This window comes from Ictidomys tridecemlineatus, chromosome 4, assembly GCF_052094955.1.
Source record: "Ictidomys tridecemlineatus isolate mIctTri1 chromosome 4, mIctTri1.hap1, whole genome shotgun sequence".
Classification (NCBI taxonomy): Eukaryota; Metazoa; Chordata; class Mammalia; order Rodentia; family Sciuridae; genus Ictidomys; species Ictidomys tridecemlineatus.
The window spans coordinates 8,876,656-8,902,580 of NC_135480.1; the positions used below are offsets into that span (position 1 = coordinate 8,876,656).

Sequence of the window (25,925 nt, forward strand, 5' to 3'; positions counted from 1 at the left end):
CCCACCAGCTTAAGGTTGGGAGGAGTGAGCAGGGTGAGGTGTGTGGTCCTGCATGGATGAGTCCAGTAAATTTATGGCTTGCTTTTGACTCTCCTGTTCCAGGTGGCAAAAAACAAGTTCAACTCTTAATCCAAAAACAGGATTGTAGCTGGGAAAAAGTTTTTGTAACTGGATTTCTAGGGCCAAAACTGACAACAGGCACTTAAGAGACTCAAGAGACCAACAGGACCAACAGTGGCCAAATTATCTGTTGTTGCAGATGGGTTTCTTGAATGCCCTAGGGGAGGGCAGATAGATGGTTCTAGGCTTATGTCATTACACTTAAATATCCCCAAAGGAAAGAGGCTTTTAATTAAGTTGTCTATTTAAAAATGTATTTCCATTCCCAGAGAAGACACCTGATTGGTGTGATGTGAGTCATGCTTCTTGCAATCAGTACTGTAGCCTGGGGACTTGGGCCACCTTTACCAGTCACAGCCAGGTCACAGGCACTGTGATTGGCAACTCCACTAGGACCACACAGAGATACCCAGTGAAGACTGCTGGCCAGACCAAAACAAATACCCACTTAAGTTACTAGTTACTCAAACTGGCCCATTTCGCAAACATGGGAGTGAGAGAACCCGGCACGTTTCCCAGGTTAAAGGTTTTGAAATGTACTTTTAAAGAGGGGGTAGATATTAGTTATGCTGCACAGCTCTTTAGAGCATTTTCACTAGGGTTTTTTTTTTTTTTCTCTTTTTAGCAGGGCTTGAGGGTGTTTGAGAGATAGGAAAGAAGTTATTAGTTATCCTTCATCATCTTTCATAAAAGCCTGACGTTTTTGGTCAGAGCAAACTGTCAAAATTGATACATTCACCAAGCCTTACAACAGCCTGGACACTTGTAAACCCTGTATTCATTTGGCTGATGAATGCTTTTTCCCTAAGGAGTATTTCCGTTTTGAGTTGTTAATCAATAGAGTCCCTCATGTCACCACAGAATCTGTTCCTAGTGTGTAAAGAAGCATCTGGAACATTTAAGCCTCCCCTTAAATGCATCTTACCTGCTTTTGCTCTCTCCTCACCCTCTCCCTTTTCCCTCCTTTGCCTTGGCCTTCCTCTCTACCCTGCCCCAAGGGATGTTTCTTGCCTGCACATCAATTTAGCCTTGAGCCGTTTTCCCCTTGCTCAGTTACTCCTTCAGACTAAGAACAGTGAATCCATCCTCATTAGGACATAAGCGTGGAGAAGACAGCAAATACTTAAAAATTAGTATTTCCCTTTTCAGAAGAATGGGGCTCCATAGCTGAGCTATGTAGAAGCTTTAGGGTCAGATATTGGTTCTATTCTGTTCACTTCCCTTGGTGTAGGGGTATTAAGGTTTAAAAATGTTCCCCAAATTTCGTATTTTGGAAACTGAATCCCCGAAGTCAGATTGTAAGGGTCCGGGGAACGACGGAGGAAGAGACCACCAAGAGACCAACTCATGCAATAGCAAAAGGGGGTTTATTGAGGATCCAGCGTGCTGGGGCTCCAGGCTCACTCAAGAAGGGAGAGCGGCCAAGAGCCCCAAGCAGGGGTTGAGCAGTGCTTAAGTACACTTCTTTAGGGAGGGCAGGGACTTTACATACATCACAGTCCCCTTTAACAAATCACCATACACCACGGGAAAATCAAACAACAATTCTCAAACATGATTAGTACATTCATTGGCGGGAACAGGTCGGGCTGGAGTGATAGGTCATTCCTAAGGAGGGGGATACATTCAAACTGATTGGTTTGGGCCCTGAGGTGCCTACGTGCCTAGCTGCACAGGGTCCAAGTTGTTAAACAACTAAGTGGTCAGGGGGGATTATTTAATGGGCAGTCCCGGGAATTGTCTTAACAGCTACAGGAATTTCAGGCTTTGAGTGTAGCATAGAAACTTAACAATACCTGGTCCTTTACATTTTAACTCAGGCTTTGCAGCTTAGAAACTTTACAATACCCGGTCCTTTACATTTTAACTTCAATTTCTTTTATCCTTTCAAGATGTTAATGATATTTGAAAGGTGGAAGCTTTGGAAGGTGACTGGGCAGAACCTCCATGAATGGATCAGCCCCTTCATGGATTAATGGGTTCTTTAGATTCTTGCTGTCTCTTGCCATGTAATGTCCTTACCAAGTTATGATGCAATATAAGGCCATTGCCAGATGCCAAGCAGAAGCTGGTATTATGGTCTTGGACTTATGAGTCTCCAGAACTGTAGACCAAATAAACTTTTCCTGCATAAATTATCCATACTCAGGCATCTATTATAAGCAATAGAAAACAGATTAAAGTGGATAGTCTTGCTAGTGATGGTGGTAGCATCAAGTAGCAGTTTCTCACTAAGATCTGGGGCCTTCTTACAGAGCTTTTTTTTTAATATTTAGTTGTAGATGGATACAATACCTTTATTTTTATGTGGTGTTGAGGATTGAACCCAGTGCCTCACACATGCCAGGCAAGCGCTCTACCATTGAGCCACAACCTCAGCCCAAGAGCTCCTCTTTTTAAGCTGTAAAAAAAGTAAAAATTTATAGCCCCAAGCTGCACTCCCAGCCTTTTGTCTTTATTTGCTTTTGTCTGGCACAGCAATAGGACAAAGGGTAAGGGAGGTAACATTTAGACCCTTCTGGAAGCAGAGGGTGAGGAGAGGCAGAAGTCTGTTTGGTTTCCTTAAGACAGAACTTCTTGGGCTGGGGATGTAGCTTGGAGGTACAGCACTTGCCTTGCATGCATGAGGCCCTGGGGCCCATCCCCAGCACTTGCAAAAGCAACATCAAAAGGGCACTGTTAGGTCGGTGGCAACTTAGAGGCGAATTAGAACAAAGCAGCCACGGGAAAGGAACATCAATTAGGTGCGGTGAGAAACGCCTGTCAATCAGCAGGAACCCCTGGCCAATCCTGGAGTTCAGCCAACTCCCCTGACCAACTCCAAAGGGACAAGGGACCCTAAAAACACCTTTTCCTGTCCCAAGCCCTTCCCTTCCTGCTGTAAGCCCCATAAAAGTCCAGTCCTGTCAAGCTTCCACACGGTTTCTCCTCAGACCCTTCTCCTGTCCACTCTGTGGGTCTGATGGAGTTCCTCTTGGGAGTGATATCTCAATAAAGCCTCATTCGGGGGCCCTTTTAAATCTGCCTCCTTTGGTCACTGCCTGCCTCGGCTGATCTGACAGGCCCCTTCTCCATCCTAGTGATTCGACAGTCACTAGCTCAGTGTGCTCAGCAATGGGTTGGTTGAGTAATAATATACATAAAACTAGCACTTATTTATATTACCTCTGACTCTTATTCTCAGGAAGCTGGTGAATATCATGTGATGATGAGCATGTGACTCTTCTCATGTTATTAATAGCCTGTGTGTCCCGATCAAGGATTTTCCAAGAATTTTCCACATGCCAGACATCAGGCTCAGCACTTTATAAGCATCATTTCATGTGTGGCTCTCCCTTTGGGGAATGTATTCTTATGTGTTATCTAATATCACCTAATTTTACAGATTAGTAAACAGACTAAGAGGGAACTCTGCCTTGGGCCCTACAATCACCAAGGGTCAGGGGCAGGATTTGTCCCAAGCATCCTGACCCCAAGGCTCAGTGCTGGCATGCAATGGCAGGAGTAGAGAGACAAAAGAAGCTGGTTCTACTTTTAGGGAGTCAGAATTCAGTGCAGAGAAAAGGCCTGTGTGTGGCTGTTCATCTTTTCAATCACTCGTTTACCTGCTGTTGTGTCAGGTTCTGTGGAGGGTATTGGTATCCTATGGCTTAAGACCCAGTGAGTGGAGGTATTGCTATGTTGCTCAGGGTGGCCCCAGACTCCCGGGATTAAGTGGTCTTCCTGCCTCAGCCTCCTAGCAGCAGGGACTACAGGTGTGTGCCACATCTGGTTCCTTTCTTGTCTTTCAATAGCTTTACATTTAATACAGTTTTATAGGAAGGAGCAAAACTCCACCTCTACCCTCAGGGTCCTAGCTGGACTTGAGAATAAAATTGACACAAGATAGGATAGCAGGGGAAAAGCATACAAAATGTCTTTAATACAGTTTTCTGTGGCACAGGAGATTTCCTAAAGAAATGAAGACCCAAAAAGCAGAGTCAGTTCCTTACACACTGACTCAGACAAAGAAGCACCTAAATCATGTGGGGAGACTTAAAATATAAAAGCGTTATTATCATCATCATTAGTTGCTTTTTTTTTTTTTTTTCCCAGTGCTGGGGATCAAATCCAGGGTATTGCTCTATGGCTGAGCCACATCCTCAGCCCTGAAGTCTTATTTAACAAAGTCTATACAGAATTCTTTTCCATTTGAATTCTCTTTCTTGAGGAAAGGTGTTGCTCTTCCTTCTAGTACAGGGAGAATGCTTTGACATAGGAATTTCATCTCCTTGCTCCCTCCCTTTCTCCCTTCCTCTCTTCCTTTCTTCCTTCCTGTGCTGGCAATTGAACCCATAGGCTCTCTACTGCTGAGCTACTACACCAGCCCTTTCTATTTTGAGATGTGGTCTCACTAAGTTGCTGAAGCTGGCTTCCAACCTGGATCCTCCTGCCTGAGCCTCCCGGGTCTCTGGAGGTATGTGCCACTGTGCCCTGTTCATTTGCTTCTAAGAAACTTAAAAGACCTTGGAGTTGGTCTCTTCCTCCCCAACTGTAGCTCCCTAGCCAAAGCTTATGCAGAGAAGTGGGCTCTGAGATTGACCAAAGCCCCAGGAAAAATGGTGGAAAATTCACTGTTGCCATGCAATTTATGGCTTTGTTCTTTTTTAAGCTCCCAGTTTGGCTTGGTGCTTTATCTTATGTGGGCTCCTATTCCTGAATCTTGGCTAAGCTCCTTAGGCTCAATCTAGTTGCCTCAAAAATAGTGGGCGGTCGAATTATCTCTCTATCTTCTTATTACTATAGTAACTGATTATGTACTCTTATTTGGAATTAACAGGATAAGTACTTCTCCACTCAACTCCATTCATACAATCACAGATAACTATGCTAAAAAATCAACAGCTGAAGAAGTACCAAGAAGGGGCCATCCTAGCATTAAGAGATATTCCTAAGAGTGAAGTAAATCAAATGTACTTTCTTGCAGGCAAGGAACTTTATACAAAAACTGAATTGTGTCAAGCATGATGTTTTTGACAATGATTCTGACCATAGTTATATTGATATCTTATTATTAATATTGAAATGTAAATAAAGGAAGTTTTCCTTCTCTTAGGCAAATTTTATATATATATTTAGTTGTAGATGGAACAACTTTATTTCATTAATTTATTTATATGTGGTGCTGAGGATCAAACCCAGTGCCTCACCTGAGCTAGGCAAGCGCTCTACCACTGAGCCACAACCCCCAGCCCAGGTAAATTTTAATTAATATTGTAAATGTTTTCAAATATTCATTAATAATAGATTAAATAAAATACTGTATTATTCCCCCACCCCCCCTCAAAAAAAGAGGTTAGAATGATCTTCTTGCACCTGTTGTTTTAAGTGCCTTTAAGTTAAAATAAGAAGAACAGGATCTATACACACACACACATCCACACATACATATATATTTATTTTATTTACACTGTCACTTTTTAAACTATACTTCTCTAGAGGAGATAAGTAAATCGATCCCAACACTTCAGTGTGCTGTGTATACAAAGATCAAATGCAACACAACCTGTGGTTAAATACTTGCAGCCTCGGGTCAGAGGAGGGCGTGGAGAGAGACCGCCCCGCCGGCCGGCTGGAGCGGGAGGCTTCCAGCTGTCTGTAGGGGTTGGGTCAGAGCTCGGCCAGGCTGTCATTAGCCAGTCACAGGGGGAGGGGCGGGGTGACCTCGCGCTGGCCGGGGCTCTGCGGCCCTTAAGCTGGTTCCTTTGCTGCGGCCGCTGGCCTGCCTCCCAAGTCCGCCGGGTGGGTGGAGCGATTGTTTCTGGGACGACAGGAAAGGTGAGAAGCTTGGGTGCCTCTCGCGGTCCCCGAGGGCTGCCTGGGAGACAGGAGTTGAGTGGAGCGGGAGTAAACAAGTCAGGTGAGCAGCCGAGCAGCTGCGGCCGCCCGGGGATCGCGGGGCGGGGACCGCGGGCGCGGAGGAGGGGGAGCCCCGAGGGCGGGTGCAGTGGCCCCGATGGCGTGACAGTCGCCGCTGACTTTCCAACCCCGAGCGGACCATTCAGGTGAACCATCCAGACCCCTGCAAGGGACAAGTCCAGTGCAGGGCTTGGAGGGTCCGACCGCAGTCGGGGGGGGGGGGTGGTGGTCAGGTGGTTATTCCGAGGGGTCAGCGACGAGCCAGGGCTCCAGGCTAGAAGCCGCTGGCTTCTGGGGTCTTGAGGACGCTGTTTCTTGTTGGTGGCCTAATGCATTCCTGCTCCCCTTTCCTCAGGCATTAGGGCCACTGAGAAGTGAAATCCAGCCTGACATCGAGGGTCCACGTCGCGAAAGAAGATGCGCGCGCCCATTGTAAGTGTGGGGACCAGGGAGCATGGGGACCGGGTCGTGTCCTAATGGTAATTTGTTGAGTCCTCGTGCCTGGAGGGAGGATCCTCGTTTCTGGGGACTTTTGGAATTTTCTCAGGACTTCTCGTCCAACGCGTGGTCAGGTTGGGGGCTGCCCTGCCTGAATCAGCCCTGGTGGAAGGCAGGACCCTCGGGAACAGGATGGCAGTAGAGAGGTCTCTCCATTAAGGACAAGGGCTGCCTTTCTGGTCGGACAGGCTCCTGGGCCTCAATGTCTGAGGCTGGACCTGCTGCGCAGGGGCCTCCCCCAGTCAGCTGACTGCGCGGTGACCAGTCCTGCCAGCACCTTCCCAGTCCCGCTGTTGGTCTTTCTAACCTGTGATGTGGGGTAGGGGGCTTTGCGGAGGCTTCCCGTCATCCAGCAGGACCCACCAGAGTGGTTAGAGAACAGATTTTTGTGATAGGTCATCAAGTACCTCACTGGGATTTCTGTACCCCAGAATGAATATCACTTAAAATTTAGGAAGTGCTCTGAACAATACTTGGCACACATATTGAATGCCCGACGGTAATTAGTCATCATCATTATTATTTCAATCCAAGTAAAGAGCTGGGCATACCTGGCATGTGTGACACTTTTTAATATCCCTCTCCTCGAACAACATTACTTTCAGCAATAGTCATAATATGAATGATAATAGCAGCCAGAAAAGAAATGTGGACAGTGAACATTTTCTTTTATTGGACTTTGTGTATGGAATCATGAGGTAAAAAAATGAAAAATGAAAAATAAAGGTAATAGCAAAAAAAAAAAACCCAGAAAAAAGTAATGGATTAGTAGTTTTTAGTTACATTAATGTATTTTTGAAAAAAGGGAAAATTTATTCTTATATGCAGGTTGATCACAGTAATGAAAAATTATAATGCTATAATTTCTGTTTTGGAAACTTCTGAAAAAGCTGTTTGTGACATGGTCAAAATTTATTTTCTTTGCATATTCATATTCAGTATTCAGTATAGCTAGATTTCTCAGTCCATCTTTGCTTACAGTTGATTAAATAACATTTTTTGTTAATTTTAATTTGGAAAGCTGCTTTCACATGAAACAACAGTTAACATTAGTTAGGAAAAGCCTTAAACTTTAGGATTGGTTTGACAGAGAATTGTAAAAATCCCATTTATAATAAAATTCCAGAAATTGTAATACTGTTCTTACTTAAAAAAAATCAGTTCTAGTGGCTTTTTAAACATTTTTATGTTGGCTGGGGATGTGGCTCAAGCGGTAGCACGCTCGCCTGGCATGCGTGCGGCCGGGTTCAGCACCACATACCAACAAAGATGTTGTATCTGCCAAGAACTGAAGAATAAATATTGAAATTCTCTCTCTCTCTCTCTCTTTAAAAAAATTATGTTTTTATTAATTTTAATTTTCTTGAGACAGAACCTTGCTCTGTTGCGCAGGCTGGTCTTGAACTTCTGTACTCAAGTGATCCTCCTGCCTCAGTTTCCTAAGTAGCTGGAACCACAGGTGTCACCACCACGCCTGGCTTGCTTCTAGGGGCTTTTAATGTCCCCCCATTCAAAACATATTCACTAAAACATCTGAACCAGAAAATTCACCTTACGTTTTTCTTTTATGTGGCAAAACTCCCCCCATTTTTCTTCTTGTGCAAAAATCAGGGAAAATGACTGAATGCTCAGGAACCTTGACATTTCTTTCATCTCTAACTCTAGAATGAGAGTCTAGTTCTTGGTCACTCTTAGTTTCTTCTGGAGACCAGACTGTTTTGTTTTCTGTTTGAACATAGGGAGAGGTAGACTGTAGGGGTTGGTGACATAATCTGTGTATGAAGTGAACCTGAACTCTGCTGAGCTGTTAGGAAACCATGGAAACAGACCTGGGTGCCGAGTCTGTGTGTGTTGGGGGCTGACGACATAACTGTGTGTTCTCTGATTTAACTTCCACGTTGGTGGTTACAATTTTTAAAGATTAAGAAATTCAAATGTGCCAACTGGAGGTGATGATGATGATGATGACGATTAAGTCTCAACAGTAACTCAACTCTCCTCTCGAGTGGAGAATGGAAACTGATCACCCCTTCCCTCAGGCCCAGCCCAACGATTCTAGCCATCCCACCACAGGGCGGTGGAGGCAGCAGCAAATCACTGCTCCAGGGCCTGGGGAGATGCTGAAGAGTGGAGACTTGAGGCCCATCTCTGTGTGTTCCGAATCTGCTACAAGGTGTGGGTCTTTTCCTTTCCCCTCCACCCACCCCATCCTGGAGTCTGCCTTGTTGACCAAGCCGCTGCAAGGAAACAAAAGCCCAAATTGAAACTGAAACCCAACCCTTTTAATGTGAAGAAGTGATTCCATTCCCGAATCCAGACTCCCTGTTTCGCTGCTGTAGCGCCTAAGTTTGCCAGGTGTTCTGGAGAATCTCTGCAGACCTAGTTAAGGTGCAAAGGGGAGAAGAAAGGAGAGGGGACTTCTCCAGTTGATTTGGGGCTTCAGGTCCTTGCAGGGCTTTCTGTGCACTCCAGAGGGGCTGAGAGAGGCTCAAGGAGAGCCACTTGTCCCTCCAGGCCATAAACCTCTGCTGAGAATGTCTTATGTGCCAGGCGGAGGCTGGTGAATTAGACGGCGCCCTAGTTGTCGGGCTGGGCATGGAGCTGCTCATGCCTACCCCTGGCTCAGTCCAGCAAGTTACAGTCATCCCATACACACGCCGCTCTTCTGGGGAGTCTGGGAGGCGTGCGGGAGTAGAGACGGGAGCCATCTTGAGGGGGGAATGGGATTTTGCCAGGTGAATGGCAAAGGGCAGGTCTAGAGAGCAGCAGTGCAGAGGTGAGGCCCCTCATGGGAGCCGAGCTGTTCTGGGATGGCAGCACCTCCCTGAGAATTAGTTACACGTGAAGAACTTGGCCTTTTTTTTTTTTTTTTTTTTTTTCTGATACTGGGAATTGAACCAAGGGGCACTTGACCACTGAACCACATCCCCAGCCCTATTTTATATTTTATTTAGAGACGGGGTCTCACTGAACTGCTGAGGGCCTCGCCATCACTGAGACTGGTTTTGATCCTCCTGTCTCAGCCTCCAGAGCTGCTGGGATTACAGGTGTGCGCCACCATGCCTGGCCTTTTCTTATGATGTACCGATTACGTGTTACCCATACATTGGATTTCAGGCATAAAATGAAGAATACCACTTACTCTCTAAAATACTGTGAATTCTAATAAAATTTATGTAAAATATCTGGCACAATTTGTGGGTCTCCAGGCTTTCAAAGCCGCGGGCTTTCCACTGAGCCGTGTAGCCTAGCGAAGGCACACTGGAGGAGTTTTCCCATCTTCCTGTGTGAGGTTCCAAATAATCGGACCACCTGGTGTACAGTTTCCATGTTTGCAGATTTAATTTCCAAAAGAAGACTTTACTTTTTGTTTCCTTTTTTATATTCCTAAATACCAAGCTTGCTCTCCATCGTATGAGAGCTGCGGTGACTTCCGGCACTGCTTCCTAGGAAGCTGAGAGACCTGGGATAAGTTAGTTCCCGTCTCTGGGCCCAGTTTCCCGGTCTGTACAATAGGGCTGTTGTAAGGCTTCCTTATGTGAAGACCCCAGCAGGGCCTGGTGGAGGTGGTGAGAGCCAGGCACCCTGACATGGGAGAGGGAACAGCCTGGGGGTTAGTGTGGAGAGCCTGGGAGGGAAGAGGAGTTTTGCCTTCTTTTTCTAGGAAGCCTGTGACCTTTGGGCTGCTGAGCTTGGACCTGGCGCCCGTTGCAGATGCCCCTGTTCCTCCCTGACGCCTGGGAGGCCTGGGCACAGGGCAGTGAGGGAAGGGGCCATGTGTCTGGCCAGCTCTTGTTTAACTCTCATCCACATTTTCTCTGGGCCTGATGCTGACAAGTCCAGGCAATCAGGCCCCTTTCTTGTTCCCCTTCACCCACCTCTCCTACTTCAACACAGCCAGAGTCACCGAGTCTGCCTCTTGTTGGTTTAAGTGGCTTTATAGTGTTCACCCCATTATCTCAGTTTTTCCTTACACAGACTCTGCAGGATGGGTATTAATAGTCCTGTTTAACTAGAAAGCTCAGAGAGGTTAAGTGACTCCTGAAAGTCACACAGCAATAGAGCACAGAGAGGCTCAGAGGAGGCCTTCCAAGGGTGGTCTTGGTTCTGCTTCTCCGGATGCAGCCTCAAACTGATTGATGCTAACTAAGCTCCCCATAGGTTTCTTTTCCCAAAAACCTTGGCAAAAAACTCCCAGCTCTCTGCTGGAAAGTCCATTCTATGTTCCACTCAGACTTCCCTCTTTATCATAAAATTCTAGACTTTTCCCCCAGAGTGTCAAAAGTGAAAGAGGCATGGTGAGGGAGTTCCACATTCACCCCAGATTGTGGTTGAGCAGAAAGTTGGGGAGTGCCTCTGAGCCTCACAACCTCTAGCTGCTTCCTGAGCTGACTTTTCTAAGCAAAAAGAACAACCACACCCTCAGGCCCGGTGGCAGCGGAAGCTGCCATTTACAGCGTCCTGCCTGAGCTGAGCGTCTTACAGCTGTTGCCTCATTTGAGGCTCAGGACGATCCCAACAATCAGGTGCTGTCAGTGTCCTGGGTTTACAGCTGAGGACACGGGCTGCGAGAAGCCAGTGAGCAGGCCCAGGGCTGTACCGCTAGTAAGTAGCGGAGCCTGGTGAACTGGGAGCCCTAAGTGTAATCACTTGCTGTTTCTGAAAATTTAATCCATCTAGAAAAAACAGAGAAGTTTAAACATTTTCCTACTTTCTCTAGTTTTCATAGTCCTGAAATATTTCATAAAGAAACACAAGCAGCCGGGAGCAGTGGCACATGCCTGTAATCCCAGCAGCTTGGGAGGCTGAGGCAGGAGGATCTTGAGGTCAAAACCAGCCTCCACAACAGCAAGGCTCTAAGCAACTCACTGAGACCCTGTCTCTAAGTAAAATACAAAATAGGTCTGGGGATGTGGCCCAGTGGTTGAATGTCCCTGAGTTCAACCCCTGGTAGCAAAAAAAAAAAAAAAAAAAAAAAAAAAGAAAAGAAAAAAAGAAAAAAGAAAAAAAGAAACAAAACCCCCAAACCCTGAGAAGACTTTGGTGCCTGGATGGGTTAGGATGCTTCCTGAAAATGGCCTTGAGTGAAAGAAAAACATTCTTTTGGTTTTGTTTTACTCCTTGGTTTGGAAATTGTTCTAGACGCGCCCTCACGTTCCACCCTGGCCTGCTCATGCCCACAGCTGGGGTCTTGTACTGGGTCAGCGTCACAGAGTGAATGGGGGTCATTCTGCAGGGACTGTGACTGCAGGGGGTAAGTCTGCCAGGCTGTCTCCTTTCTTCTTGCAGGAGGTGGGAACAGGCTGGGGTGCACATTCCAGCCTTGCCACTTTGGGGTGACTCCCCCCACCCCCCCTTGTTACCCCGCCTGTGAAATGAGGCCTGTGCACCGTCTCGGCCTAACTTCCCGACATCACCTGTTCTGAGTCTCCCTCTGAGGTGCACAGGGGAATCATCCGGGAACTTGAGCGACATATCAGGCCTGGGCTCTGACCCCGGGATCCTGCTCTGGCCACACCCCAGGAGCCTCTGAGTCTCCCCCCACCACGGCGCGGGGCTCCTCTGGACGCGCTGCCCTGCCTCCCAGTCTGCCCCACCCCCGTGGACTGGTCTCTCTGCGGGCCACTTCGTGTCCACTGCCTTCTCTGAGGGCAGTGCAGTGTGTAGGACTTGGGTGTCTCTAGATCCGGGTTCGAATTCTGTTTCGCCACCGACAAGTTCCCCTTCCTCTTTCCAGACGGCAGCAGGAATCCCCGGCGGCTTCACTTCCAGTTCTCTCCCTCCGTGGCGCCGAAGCCCACGCAGCCAGGCTTCCACCTCCAACTCTCGTGAGGGTCGCGGGCCCTGGTCCCAGCTCACTTGCTGTGTGCAGCAGCTGCCCTGGCCTCTCCAGTGCCTCTAACAGGCCTTTCAGCCCAGCCTCCCTGAGCCCGCTTGTCTGCCCCCAGCTGCTCTGGCCAAGCGCCTTGGGGTCATCTGACTCCTCTTTCCTCCTCACCCCTCCTCATGGGCTGTCCCTTCAAAGTGGAGGCGGCGGCCAGGACTTCCGCCCAGCCTGTCTGAGCTGCCCCCCTGGTCTCCTTCTTCCTCCTCATGCCCCGTGTGGTCTCTTCCAAGGGCAGCAGCCAGAGGGACCCTGTGGTGGGTCCTGTCTCTCCGTGTTCCACACCTTGCAGGGGCCCCTGTCAGTCAGGGTCAAAGGCCTTAGAGTGGTGGCAGGTGCTGCACTGCCACCTCTGTGGCCCTGTGACCCTCTACGCTACCACTCTTGCCCTCCACCCCCATTGCTGGCCTTCTTTTCTTTTCTTTTTTTTTTTTTTTGGTACCAGGGATTGAACTCAGGGGCCTTAACCACTGAGCCACATCCCCAACTCTATTTTATTTAGTGACAGGGCCTTGCTAAGTTGCTGAACTCAAGATCCTCCTGCCTCAGCCTCCCGAGCTGCTGGGATCACAAGCATGCACCACAGGGCCCCGCTGATGATTTGTTTATTTAGTAAGGTTTTTTTTTTTTTTTTTTTTCCTGTCTTTCTCCCTGTCGCTGAATGACAGCTCCGTGAAGGCAGGCATCTTTGCTTTTGCTCATAGACAAAGTCCAGGTGTCTGGCACCTGGTACACAGCTCAGGGAGTATCTGGAGAGTGAATGAGTAAATGCATGAGTCCCTTGATCCTCCAAGGCAGAGGTGGGCACCCCCAAAGTGAGGGGATTCTCAGGGATATTATTGGCCACTTAATTAATTGGGATTTGTTAAAAATGTGGGATGAGCTGAGCATGCTGGTGCTGTAATTGCTGTAATCCCAGCAATTCTGGAGGCTGAGGCAAGAGGATCCCAAGATTGAGGCAGTCTCAGCAATTTAGTGAGACCCTGTCTCAAAATAAAAATTAAAAAGGGCTGGGGATATGGCTCAGTGGAAAAGTGCCCCACAGGTTCAATCCCTGGTAACAAAATAATAAAAACAAAAAAACCCAAAGGCGATTCTGCATGTTAGCAATCCGTTCTCCTGTCATCCATGCTGGGGAGGAGGAGGCAGGAACCCAGGGTATGGCTACGGATGGTAATTTTTAGGGAGCTGTAAAGGTGCATCTTCTCGCTCTTGTCATTACCTTGGACTCCCTCATTGCTTGAGCTCTTAAATGACTTAAAACAGCAACGACAACAACAATAAAATTTGAAGATACAGTACAGCAGAAACAAAAAGATGGCCGTATGTTGTGTGATAAAGCAAATACGGTATCAGGTCTATAGATGTTCATTTAAAATCTTCCTTCACTTTTAAATATTTGAAAACTCAAATCATATGTTTGAAAATTTTTTTTATAATAAATTGTTGGGAAGTGTGTTATATACTTGAAAATGTGACATAAAATCTGGAAATTTTTGGAGAAACGAAGGATCACCCTTAGCTCTCTCCAGAGAGAATGTCTTTTAGGATGTTGAGAGAGATATTTATCTATTTCAGCAAATAAATTTCAACAAATATATTAAAATATATAAACATACGTATATATTTATGTATATATGTGCACATATATATTTGATCTATCTAAATACCTATATCTTTCTAATATTTTTGCTTTGCATGTGAGTGTGTGTGTGTGCACATGTGTGTCTTTTGGTACTGGGGATTGAACCCACTGAACTACATTCCCAGACCTTTTATTTTTTAATTTTGAGACAGGTTCTCATTAAGTTGCTTAGGGCCTCTCTAAATTGTCCAGGCTGGCCTTGAACTTGGGATCCTCCTGCCGTAGCCTCCCAAATTGTTGGGATTACACTATACCTGGCTATGTATTTTTTTTTTTAATTTTTATATTTTGGCATGACAGTGTTTGGATGAATTACCCCAAATCAATTTTTGATTGATTGAACAAACACACTGATGTTTGTTCAATCCTGTTTTTTTTCCAATTCTAAAATGAATACATGCTTATTTAAACATTTTTTAAAAGTAGAAAATAATTCAAAAGAAAATTAATGCCTCTAATCGGGACAAAGTTTCATAAAGTTTTAGTAACATACGATCTATATTTTCCAACTAAAAACTACAAGTTCATCAACATGAGGGTATTTTAAAAATCTTAAAAAATTTTCATTATCAAAGTAATTCATACTGGAAAAGTTCAAACAAATCAAATTATAGAACATAAAAGTTTAAAACTCCTTGAATCTCAGTCACTTACTGCAATGTATTTTTGGTGTGTTTCCTCGGATCATAATAGGGTATAATACATTTTAATTATAAATGCATTTTGAGCAAAGATGGAATAATAATGCCTTCCAACTTGCTGATTTGGATGATTTCCATGTCTGCTGCTGTGACCCACCTTCTCTCTTAACCCCCGTTTGGGTTGTTTTCCATGATGCATTTCAGAGGCCAGGGATTGCCCTCAATTTGCTTGCTAAGGAAAATGCCTGTCACACTGCCTTTGTCACTGTGCTTTTGTGGGGGAGATAAAGGCTTTTTGTGGTGAAATCCCGTGGGTGAGCAGAGTCTCAGCTGGCCATTGTTACCGAGTGTGCTGCGTAGGAGGGTCTCGGTCACTTCACTGTGCAGCTGGGGGTCCCCTGAGTCCTTCCCTGGAGGAGGCAACCTGTTCCTGTGTCTGGCGGCGCTCTGCTGAGCCGAGCCTGGTGTCACTTGCCTGGATTCCTGGGAGAGCTGTGGGACCTTTCATGACAGAGGTTGGCAAACATTTTCCCTAAAGGCCCAGGTAGTAAACATTGCAGGTTTTACAGTTTAGATGGTAGCTGCCACAAGGTCTCACCCTGCTGTCGCAGAGAGCAAGCAAGCTGCAGAGGGAAGGTGAATGTGTGAGTGCGGTCACGTTCTCACAGACGATGACATTTGAATTTCCTGTGTGAAAAGATATTCTCTTTGGACTCTTCCCCAGCTACTGAAAACTGTAAGAAACATTTTGAGCTTTCCGGCAGGCCATACCAAAGCAGACAGAGGGCCAAATTTGGCTCTGGACGGTAATTTTCGTACCTTTAAATTGAACATATGAGGTTTTGAATCCTTAATTATGACTCAGCAGGGCAGGCGTGTGTGTGTCATTAGGTAATTGCTTTTCTGATTGGATTTTGGTGGAAGAGGGTAAATTATGCCTGTCCTTAGTTCATGGCACCCTGACTTCTTGGGTCCCTTCTTTTTTTTTGGGGGGGGGTTCTGGGGATTGAACTCAGGGGCACTCGACCTCGGATCCACCTCCTCAGCCCTATTTTGTATTTTATTTAGAGACAGGGTCTCACTGAGCTGCTCAGTGCCTCGCTGTGGCTGTGGGTCTGTGGGCCTTTAGTTCACTTAAGTGATGTTGTGTGACCGAGTCCAACCTTCATTTCCCAGTAGGCACTGTTTTAAAGTCCCTCTGGGGCTGGGGTGCACCTCAGGGGCAGTGCACTTGCTTAGCATGTTTGAGGCCCTGGGCTCCATCCCTAGCACCTTGAGACCCCCCATGTTGCCCTGTGGACATCAACTCCCTACTTTTAACTAGGGCATAGGACTCCATACGGGAGTCCTCTACTTTTTTTTTTCAATATTTTTTTGATTGTTGATGGACCTTTATTTTATTCATTTATTTATACGTGGTGCTGAGAATCGAACCCAGTGCCTCACACATGCAAGGCAAGTGCTCTACCGCTGAGCCCCAGCCCCAGCCCATGAGTCCTCTACTTTTTACTTCTTATTCATTTTGGGGGTGCTGGCATGGAATGTGGGCAGCCCCTGTACTCCTAGGAGCAAGCAGGCCGGAGCCCCTCACCGTGTCTTCACCGTGTGGAAGGCGGTGCCGGTTCAGATGGCAAAGGTTCAGAGTGGTTGGAACCAGGTGCTGATGGGCCTGTCTCCAGAGGTCCTGGGGGGTGGGTTTCCTTGATCATTAGAGTCTTATGATTGGCCTGGGCCGCAGAGGCTAGCCCACCCCAACTCTGGTCAGAGTGGGAAACTCCCCACCCCCAGCGCACAGCACAGGTTTGACCCTGGGGTGTCAGTGGTGTGGGTGGATGTGATCTTGAACCTCTCTACCCCGTGTTCCCCTAACAGGCAGGGACTTGGGAGCATCTACAGCACCCTTCCCACCTTCTTCACACACACACACACACACACACACACACACATGTCCACGTGTTCACACACATGTCCACTCACGTGCTCTAACCCACTGCCTAGGCTCCACCCACTCACCTGAGCACTCACGGCCCTTCTCTTTGTGCTGAGCAGCCAGGAGCACCTCATTGCCTCAGGCCCATCCCGGTTCTCTGTAGGGCCCTTGGCCATGTTGGGGTGCCTGTGGGGATGCCCTGTAGACTGGACAGCCTCAGGTGGTCAAAACAACCAGTGACGGTAGCCTGACAGTCTGTGTGTAGTCAAGACATGGACCTGGGGATTAGCCTGCCTGATGTTGAGTCCTGGCCATGTCACTCACGAACTGGGAGGCTTTGTGCAAATTCCCGCACATCTCTGAGCCTTATAGATGGGGTTCAGGATAGACAGTACTCACCTTATAGGATGGGTGGTGCGTGGACTTATTGAGGCACGCGTGTGAAATAAAGTGCTCGGTCCAGAGTAACAGTTCGTTTAAAATATTCCTAGAAAGAGTCACAACGAGAGAGATCCAGATAACAAACCTTTCTGATTTGCACTTTGTCATTTGTAAGGTCAGGGTGGGTTTTGTGGGAAGGCAGCTCCGTGGTCCCTGCAGGACTGGAGCTCAGGACTGGAGCTTGCTGCTTGTGGACCAGCATCAGACTAGCAGGGCAGGGCTTGGGACACAGGTCCTGCTGACCTGATTGCTGGGAACTGCTGACTCAACCCTCCTGACGGCGCCCCACCCCTGGTTCCAAAGTCTCATGCCACCACTGACATCCCTCTTCTTGCTTTTTCCAGCCAGAGCCCAAGCCTGGAGACCTGATTGAGATTTTCCGTCCTTTCTACAGACACTGGGCCATCTACATTGGCGATGGATATGTGGTCCACCTGGCCCCTCCAAGTAAGGGCACCCAGGCCTCTGCTGTGCTGGGCTGTGCTGGGCCCAGGGGCTGGGGAGAGGGGGATGGGAGAACCACACATAACGGGGCTCCAACTTCCTCCTTGCTCCCCAACTGGGGTTTTGTTCCTGTTAACAGAAGGCAGGCAGGCAGTTTGGAATGGGGCAATGGTTCTTGAAAAGGGGCTGAAGAAGCATCCAAGGAGGCAGCTCTGCTTTTTTTGTGTGTGGGGGGTGCTGGGGATTGAACCCATAGCCTTGAGTGTGCGAGGCAAGCACTCTACCAACTCAGCTAAATCCCCAGCCTGGCAGCTCTCCTTTTAAACAAAGACTCCTGGAAAGAACGCAGGTGTTGGGCAGACAGACTTGGTTATGAGTTCATTTGGGCTTTCCCGCCTTGGTTGGTTTATTCGTAAACTGAGGCTAAGAAACACTTACCTTTGAGTCCGGTGGTGAGAATTCCCCATCCCCTTTCTTAAACTTTTTACTTAAACTGGAAAACAACACAAATATAGCCAAGCACACAGATGCACTAGAGGGTAAGTCAGTGAACTGAAAAAAAACCATCTGCCATCAGAGTTGGCCCAGTTTTTGGCCGCTTTGAACAGAGCTGGTGTGGACATCCTTGAATGTGTCTTTTGTTCATCTCTTTACTCTTAACTAATGGCCTTAATTAATGGAGTAACCAGAGTGGATGTCCTCTTCCCCACCCCTGTTTAACCAAACCACCAGGCTCTGTATGAGCAGAATCTGCATCCAACTGGATGGTTCTAAAGGGTACATCGGTCATGCCACTCACTCCTTAAAATTCTCTCCCAGTGACTCAGGTGTAGCATGAGGAAGGCCCAGGGTGCCATTCCTGGCACTCCAAAAGAAAAAATCCTCCATTGGCCTTTCCCTTATATGTAGAACCAGATTCCGGTTAACCTAGAAACGATAGTCTGTCCTGTAGACGCGGGGCCTGCCTCTCTGGGCCTCCTCATCCTCTCTCTTCCTGGGCCTCTAGGTGGCAGCCACGGTGGCTTCCTTACTGCCCCTTGGGCCTGCCACACTCTTCCCTTGGTGGGGTCTTTTGGCTTATGCTGTCCCTCTTGCTTGGCGTGCTCTTCCATATAAAAATAACAGCCGACTCTTGCCTCTCAGCCACTGGGACTTAGGGCCTGGCAGTCCAGCTGTGGCTTCTGTGCCTTTAACCACCATGCTCTGCTGCCCACTTGGACATTTCTGTGTCCAGTCACGGGTTGTTTGCCAATCCACATGCCCTTTCTTACTCTTTTCTTTAATAGAAAATGTGTGTTTGCTCAGCATTGGCCCAGCAAAGTGAAGTCACACGTGCAGACCCCTCAGGCCGTCAGTGATAGAGCCGGAATCACTCACAGGGTGGCACCGAGGGGACAGAGTTTAAGGAAGCCCTTACCTAGGTGTTGCTGCTGTCATGCATGTCGCCGAGAGCTGGTACCTGCTAAATATTGTGCCACATGCACGGTGCTTGCCTCACCTCGTCCCAGCCCTGTTCCCCACCCCACCTGTGGGCTGCGGGTGGGTGGCTGAGCCTCAAGGGCGCAGCCTGTCTACACACGAGGCCACCTGGCTCTCATTTACTTCGGCGACTCTCCAGCACCACCTCCTCTGGCCACTAACTCTGAATTCCTCTGACTTTCTAAAGATCTCAGGGTTGTACTCAGGGCAGAGGGCTGTTGTCCTTTCTGGAAAGCCGAGCAGAGCGGGATCTGGAATCTGATTAGCCCTTGCTGCCACTGCTTGTTGCTGTCCCATGGTGTCACAGTTGAAGGCTGGTCCTGCCCAGTTGAGGGGGGTACTATTGCTGCACCTGGGGGGCCTGATTCTGGCAGGGCTACAGAGGCTCTTTACCGGTGGGCTTCCTCTTGGGGGGTGCTCCCAGGCTCCTGCGTCCACCTCTTGGGTGCACACATACTTTTTCAGTGACTATGCCCAGTGCATGCCCCTGCCCATGATGCAGGTGGCTGGATTGGGAGGTGCTGGGTCTGTGCTGGCATCAGCTCTAGCCTCTGGGCCTTGGTCAGGACTGCTGGTGTCCCTAGGGGCCCTCCTTAGCCTCACACCTAGGGAAGCAGCCATGGGGTTTTGGTCCCTTTGCTCCCAGAAGGTGGGGACTGCTCTGAAATCAGTCAACTTTTCTCTGTCCTCCGTGTCCTGAGGTCCAGGAGTTGTAGCCCTGATGGAATCACAAAAGATCCACACTCTTCTCTAAGAAGAAAAGGTGTGCTCAGAGCTCATATTTGCATAATCAAGAGGGCCAGTTAGTTGTCAAGGGCACAGAAAACCAGCTTCTCTAGGCTCACAGAAATTATCATAAATCCTGGAACTTCACTGGTCCTTACTTTAGGTAAGAAAACCAGGACACGGAGACCACACGCCCTCTCCAAAGCCACGCAGTCATGTCTGGACCCTTCTGGTGCCAAGGGCAGATGCTCAGCTGGGGACAGTTCTGATTCTCTGGGGCCCTTTCCTGGGCCTCTCCTCTGTTTCCCCTTTGTGGATCCTCAGGTGAAGTGGCAGGAGCCGGTGCGGCCAGCATCATGTCCGCCCTGACGGACAAGGCCCTAGTGAAGAAGGAGCTGCTGTACGACGTGGCCGGGAGAGACAAGTACCAGGTCAATAACAAGCACGATGACAAGTACTCCCCGCAGCCCCCCAGCAAGATCATCCAGCGGGCGGAGGAGCTGGTGGGGCAGGAGGTCCTCTACAAGCTGACCAGCGAGAACTGCGAGCACTTTGTGAACGAGCTGCGCTACGGGGTTGCCCGCAGTGACCAGGTGTGTCCTCAGCCTGTGTCCCCATCCCAGGAACCAGGCCATTCCCAGCTGACAGTGGCTGGGCCTCAGTGTGGGGGGAGAGAGAGAGCCGAACAGGATGTGCTTCCTGTCCTCAAGGGTGTCACAGTCCGGGTGGGAGGACAGTCAGACATGGTGGCAAGGCAGGTCAGTGCTGTTAGGGACGTGACGGCCAAGAAAGGAAGTCATGGCCGTGGTGATCAGCCTCAGTGACGGCCAAGAAAGGAAGTCATGGCCGTGGTGATCAGCCTCATTCCTGAGCCCTCCCTGGTGCCTAGCCCCGGGATGAGCCTCTGTAGCCTGGAGGTTCTATTATTCCCGCTTAACAGATGGGAAAACGGAGGCTTCCAGTGCTTCTGGAACTGTCTGTGGCCGTTCATTTCATCCGACAAAGCTCTGTTGGGTCTCCAGACCTGCACCTGTCTTTTCCTTGGAGTCAGATGGGCCTACGCCGATGAATAGCAGAGGGGGCACTTAGCCTCCTTGGGCTTACAGTCTCCTCAGCCCTGCTGAAGTCCAAGAGGAGGCCCCAGGGCATCCCAGGGGATGGCACTCAGCACACGTGTTTACTGGGGCTAATGGTCTTCAAAATAGTGTCCTGGGCTGGGGTGTAACTCGGTGGTAGAGTCTGGTTTTGGCCATGCCCGCTCTCTTGGATCTCTTTTTCTCCTTCCTGTTCTCCCCACCCCCCACTTTGATTGCTACTGCCTGCCCCCCCCTTTTTTTTTATATTTTTACAACTTTATTCAGGTATCTTTTACATGCTATGAAGTTCATCTGTTTTATGTATATGAAGGATTTTAATACATTCATACATTTTTGCATTCGTCACCACAGTTGTTCTGCAATACTTCCATCACCCCCAAAATTCCCCTGTGCCCATCTGCCATCAATTCCTACTCCAATTTCCATACCTATATAACTGCCCCCCTTTTTGATGAGCACATTCTTGGAAAAAGTTCTTATATGATTGTTGATGCAGAAAAATATGATTTTTTTTCCTTCAATGAATGATGAGGTTAAAATCAGTCTGGTGGTTCATTTTTATTTTTTGAGATCCATTCCTTTTTTTTGGTCAGGGTGGTGGTCAACGGCATGGGCTCCTGGAGTCAGGCTGACCTGGGCTGGATCTGGGGCCTGGCTTTTGTCAGCTGTCTGACCTTGGGAGATTTGTTTGACCTTGAGAGATTTAGCCAAGTACCCCAACTTGAGTAAAGAACAAGTGATAACTGATCCTGGAGGATTTCCATAGGAATTAGCTTAGAAGGTCTTTCTGCTTAGTGCAGAGCTGGCTCAGAATATGCACGTAAACTGTTGTACTAGTGGAGTGGTCCTGCTGGTCCTCACCTTGTTCTTTTTGCCTGGTTCCCCTGTGCCTTGTCTGCTGGCCTATCAGGGCCACAGTGACTCGGATGGGGAGGCACTCACCAGCGCCACCTACAAGGATCCGTCTCAGCTTTCTCTCAGACGCTGCCAACAGCTGTACTTACTGCATTGACCCTCCAAAGTGGTTGGTAGCTTCCTGTTCCTGTCTATCATGAGATATTAGATGTCTTCCAATGGGTATCTTCATATTGTTTTTCTCAACTGGTTGGGTTATTACTGTCTGTCAGCTGTTTATACATATGTTAAGGCTGATTCATACAGAATTTGAGTGGCAAGTGCATGCTAAGTAGATTGCTGCTTGTGTGTGGGGTGGACTCCCAGGTCCCTGGGTTGCAGTCTGGCTTCCACTTCCCTGAGAGCTGATAAAAGACGTCAGTGTGCAGGACCATGCGAGGAACTTCACTAGGACCTGAATGTGGCAGGTTCCAAAGGTGATGCAAAGAAAGAAGGGGTCTGGGGGAGATGGCACTCAGCACATCTGTTTACTGGGGCTAATGGTCTTCAAAACAGTGTCCTGGGCTGGGGATGTAACTCGGTGGTAGAGTGCTTGGCTGGCATGTGTGAGGCCCTGGTTTCCATCCCCAGTGTGAGTGTGTGTGGGGGAGGGGGGCAAGAAAAAAGCATTCGACTTCTAAGTAACAAGGCTGTCATCCGGGCATGCCCTTCGCTAGCCTCCTAAAGATCCCGGGCACTTCTCTCCTGCACTGATGTTTTTATCCTCTGAAGCTCACATCTTTCTCTCTCTTGGTTTACTTCCTTGTTTTCGTTGGACTAGTTTCCCTAATCGTTTATTGAAAAATAGTGCATTGTGAAAAGAGCTCGGGTGCCTAGAAATGTCTCTGGTTTGCCCTCACATTTGATTGACAGTTTGGCTAAGTGTAGAACTCTAGGTTGCAAATCAATTTTTTTTTTCTAGACTTTTGAAGGCATTGATTCACTGTCTAGATTTTGTTATGGTGGCGGTGGAGTCAGAAACCATGCAAATTCTTTTTTTTTTTTTTGGTACCGGGGAATGAACTCAGGGGCACTGGAATACTGAGCCACATCCCCAGCCCTATTTTGTATTTTATTTAGAGACAGGGTCTCACTGAGTTGCTTAGCATCTCACTTTTGCTGAGGCTGGCTTTGAACTCACGATCCTCCTGTCTCAGCCTCTCAAGCCACTGGGATTACAGGTGTGTGTCACTGAAACCGTTCTATTTTTGAGCCTTTAAATGTGGCTCATTTTTTTTCCCCAGAGCTATGGAATCTTATCTTTTTTTCACTATGATATGCCTTGGGTAGGTCTGTTTCATCTATTGTGCTGAACACTTGGTGATTCCTTTCAATCTAGAAACTCCTTTCTTTTAATTCTGGGAAATTTTCCATTTTGACTTCTCTGGGACTCCTGCTCTTGGGATGTTGGACCCTGGATTGCTCTCCTGATTGTTTTATCTTCTTTTTCCTGTTTTTCATTTGTTGATCTTTTTGGATTAGAAAACTAACATTCATTGGCAGATTTAGGTATAATGAAAGTTTCATTTTTAAATATAGCAATGATTATCAGCATGAAAAAGAGAAACTTACACTTAAAAGATTCTGTGTTATCATTGCTGATATTGCATAAAAGTCAATCATGTATGATTTCCTCTTCAGGTAAATTTCCCTATATCTATATAGCAATAAACTCCAAATATAGATTACAATACAACCTTGGGAAACAGCAAGATTCTCCATAAAATCAAGGGTGTACATTAGGAAGATTTACAAAATAAATCCTAATCATCTCATTTTTATCTCTTCTTGGGTTCTATTAATAGAATAATGGACAGATCCACAAGTTTCTGTAAGTAGAACATTTTTCTTACTGCCAAATTGTTACACAGTTTAGTAAAATATGTATATCATTAGGCACAAATGATATTTAGAACATTTAAATGAAATTTCAAATCTTGAGATAGTGAAATAACCAGGAAACATTTTCTACCATTTCTTCTTTTTATAAACGATAATTCTACTCTTGTGGCAAAATGAAACAACACGAACTGCACACATAACCCTTTTTTTCATGTGGCTTTAAGCCTCAACTGATCCATCCAGGGGAAAGAGGCCAACATAATGACGGTGCAACAGACCAATCCACTTAATCCACCATCACAGAAAGTGCAACCAGAATATAACTTAAAACCAAGAGAAGTGCCACCTGTTTTGTTGCAAAGATTTCCTCTTCACTTTTTTGATCTAGGATGTGGGTTTCTGAACCTCAGTGGCTGTTGACAGTTTTGGGCCAGATAATTCTTCCTGACTGTGACACCAGGAGCATCCCACCCCAGACCAACAATGTCTGTAGACATTGCCACATTTCTTCCTGGGGCAAAATTGTTCCCATTTGAGGACCCCCAGCCCAGGGAAGTCATGACTATAATACCTGCTGGTGAGCCAAATTGAAATGTAACCTTCCCAGGTGTCCCTCTCACTAACAATGGCCAAATTAGTAAAAAACGGGAAAAAGTCCAGCCGCATTTTTCTTCGCAAATGCTGTCAAAAGCCATGACTGTCCCTGTCATTGACTCATGAAGGCATTTTGGTTTTTAAGAATCTGATGAGTCATTATCTGCACTGGCTCTTTGCAGCAGGTCAGATTTCTATCAACAGAGTACTTAGGACTTATCTAACTTCCCAGGGGGGGAAAAAAAAAAAAGTGAAGCAGTGGATTTAAATTAAAATGCATTCTGTGCCTTATGTGCCTAAAAGCATTCTAGGAACAGGGTTTTCTAGTTTCTATCCACTTAAAAATACTTGGGCTTCACAAAGTGTATTTTAGTAAATCTCTGTAGAGAAGCCTTTGCACTGAGTTATACTAAAAACAAAAAAACCCCAAACAAACAAGCGAAAAAATACCTCCACCAACTGGGAGCTATACTCACAGTGAAGTCTAGTCTGAATTAGATAAAATATTAAGATTGAAGATGTGGACAGTCCATCTGGATAAACTGTGAGGTAGTACTTTAACGTTACTGTAAAGAAAGACCAATTTCTCTTTTTTAAACTTTTTTCTTTTTTATTAATTTTAAAATTTGTTTTAATTAGTTATACATGACAGTAGAATGCATTTATGTACTTTGATATATCATTCATAGATGGGATATAATTTCTCACTTTTCTGAGTGTATATGTTGTAGAATCATATTGGTCATGTAGTCACATATATACCCAAACTAATAATGTCTGTTTTATTCCACTATCTTTCCTGTCCCCACATCCCTTCCCCTTCCCTCCCATCACTTCCCTCTACCTAATCTAAGGTAACACTATTCTTCTCTAGTCTCCCCTACCACTTTATTGTGAATTAGCATCTGCATGTTAGAGAAAACATTTGGCCTTTGTTCTTTTTTTTTTTTTAAAGAGAGAGGGGAAGAGAGAGAGAGAGAGAGAGAGAGAGAGAGAAAATTTTTAATATTTATTTTTTAGTTCTCGGCGGACACAACATCTTTGTTGGTATGTGGCGCTGAGGATCGAACCCGGGCCGCACGCATGGCAGGCGAGCGCGCTACCGCTTGAGCCACATCCCCAGCCCTCACTCTTCTTTAAAGCTGAGTAATATTCCATTGAGTAGATATACCACATTTTCTTTATCCATTCATCTATTGAAGGACACCTAGGTTGGTTCCATAGTTTAGATATGGTGAATTGAGCTGCTATAAACATTGATGTGGCTGCATTACTGTAGTATGCTGATTTTAAATCCTTTGGGTATAAACTGAGGAGTGGGTAACTGGGTCAAATGTTGGTTCCATTCCAAGTTTTCTGAGGAATCTCCATAGTGCTTTCCATCGTGGTTGCACTAATTTGCAGTCCCACCAGCAATGTGTGAGTGTACCTTTTTCCCCACTTGTTCACCAACATTGATTGTTGCCTGTATTCTTTTTTTTTTATTTTTTATTTTTTTTAAAGAGAGAGAGAGAGAGAGAGAGAGAGAGAGAGAGAGAGAGAGAATTTTAATATTTTATTTTTTAGTTATCAGCGGACACAACATCTTTGTTTGTATGTGGTGCTGAGGATCGAACCCGGGCCGCACGCATGCCAGGCGAGCGCGCTACCGCTTGAGCCACATCTCCAGCCCTGTTGCCTGTATTCTTGATGATTGAAGAAAGGACAATTTCTATACATATATTTTATAACTCTTTGTTTTATAAACTCTAAGTCTATATCAGGTTGCTTTTAGAATAGCACTACTCTTTTT

The 25,925-nt window shown here is 46.8% G+C and overlaps 2 protein-coding genes across 2 annotated transcripts in view; both read left to right on the forward strand.

Moving 5' to 3' along the window:
- Plaat3 (phospholipase A and acyltransferase 3) lies at nt 1–6,434 on the forward strand. Its single transcript, XM_021731815.3, is given in 3 exon segments — nt 1–4,991; nt 4,993–5,937; nt 6,374–6,434. Coding segments are annotated over 2 exon segments (408 nt in total). The 5' UTR covers nt 1–4,718; the 3' UTR covers nt 5,128–5,937; nt 6,374–6,434.
- The window catches only part of LOC144364702 (phospholipase A and acyltransferase 3), a 27,248-nt gene continuing 7,690 nt past the window's right edge, over nt 6,368–25,925 (forward strand). Inside the window, exons 1-3 of the mRNA XM_078045779.1 lie at nt 6,368–6,450; nt 17,402–17,504; nt 20,031–20,299. Of these exons, the coding sequence (XP_077901905.1) occupies nt 6,436–6,450; nt 17,402–17,504; nt 20,031–20,299 (387 nt within the window). The 5' untranslated portion in view covers nt 6,368–6,435. The remainder of the gene's footprint in view (nt 6,451–17,401; nt 17,505–20,030; nt 20,300–25,925) is intronic.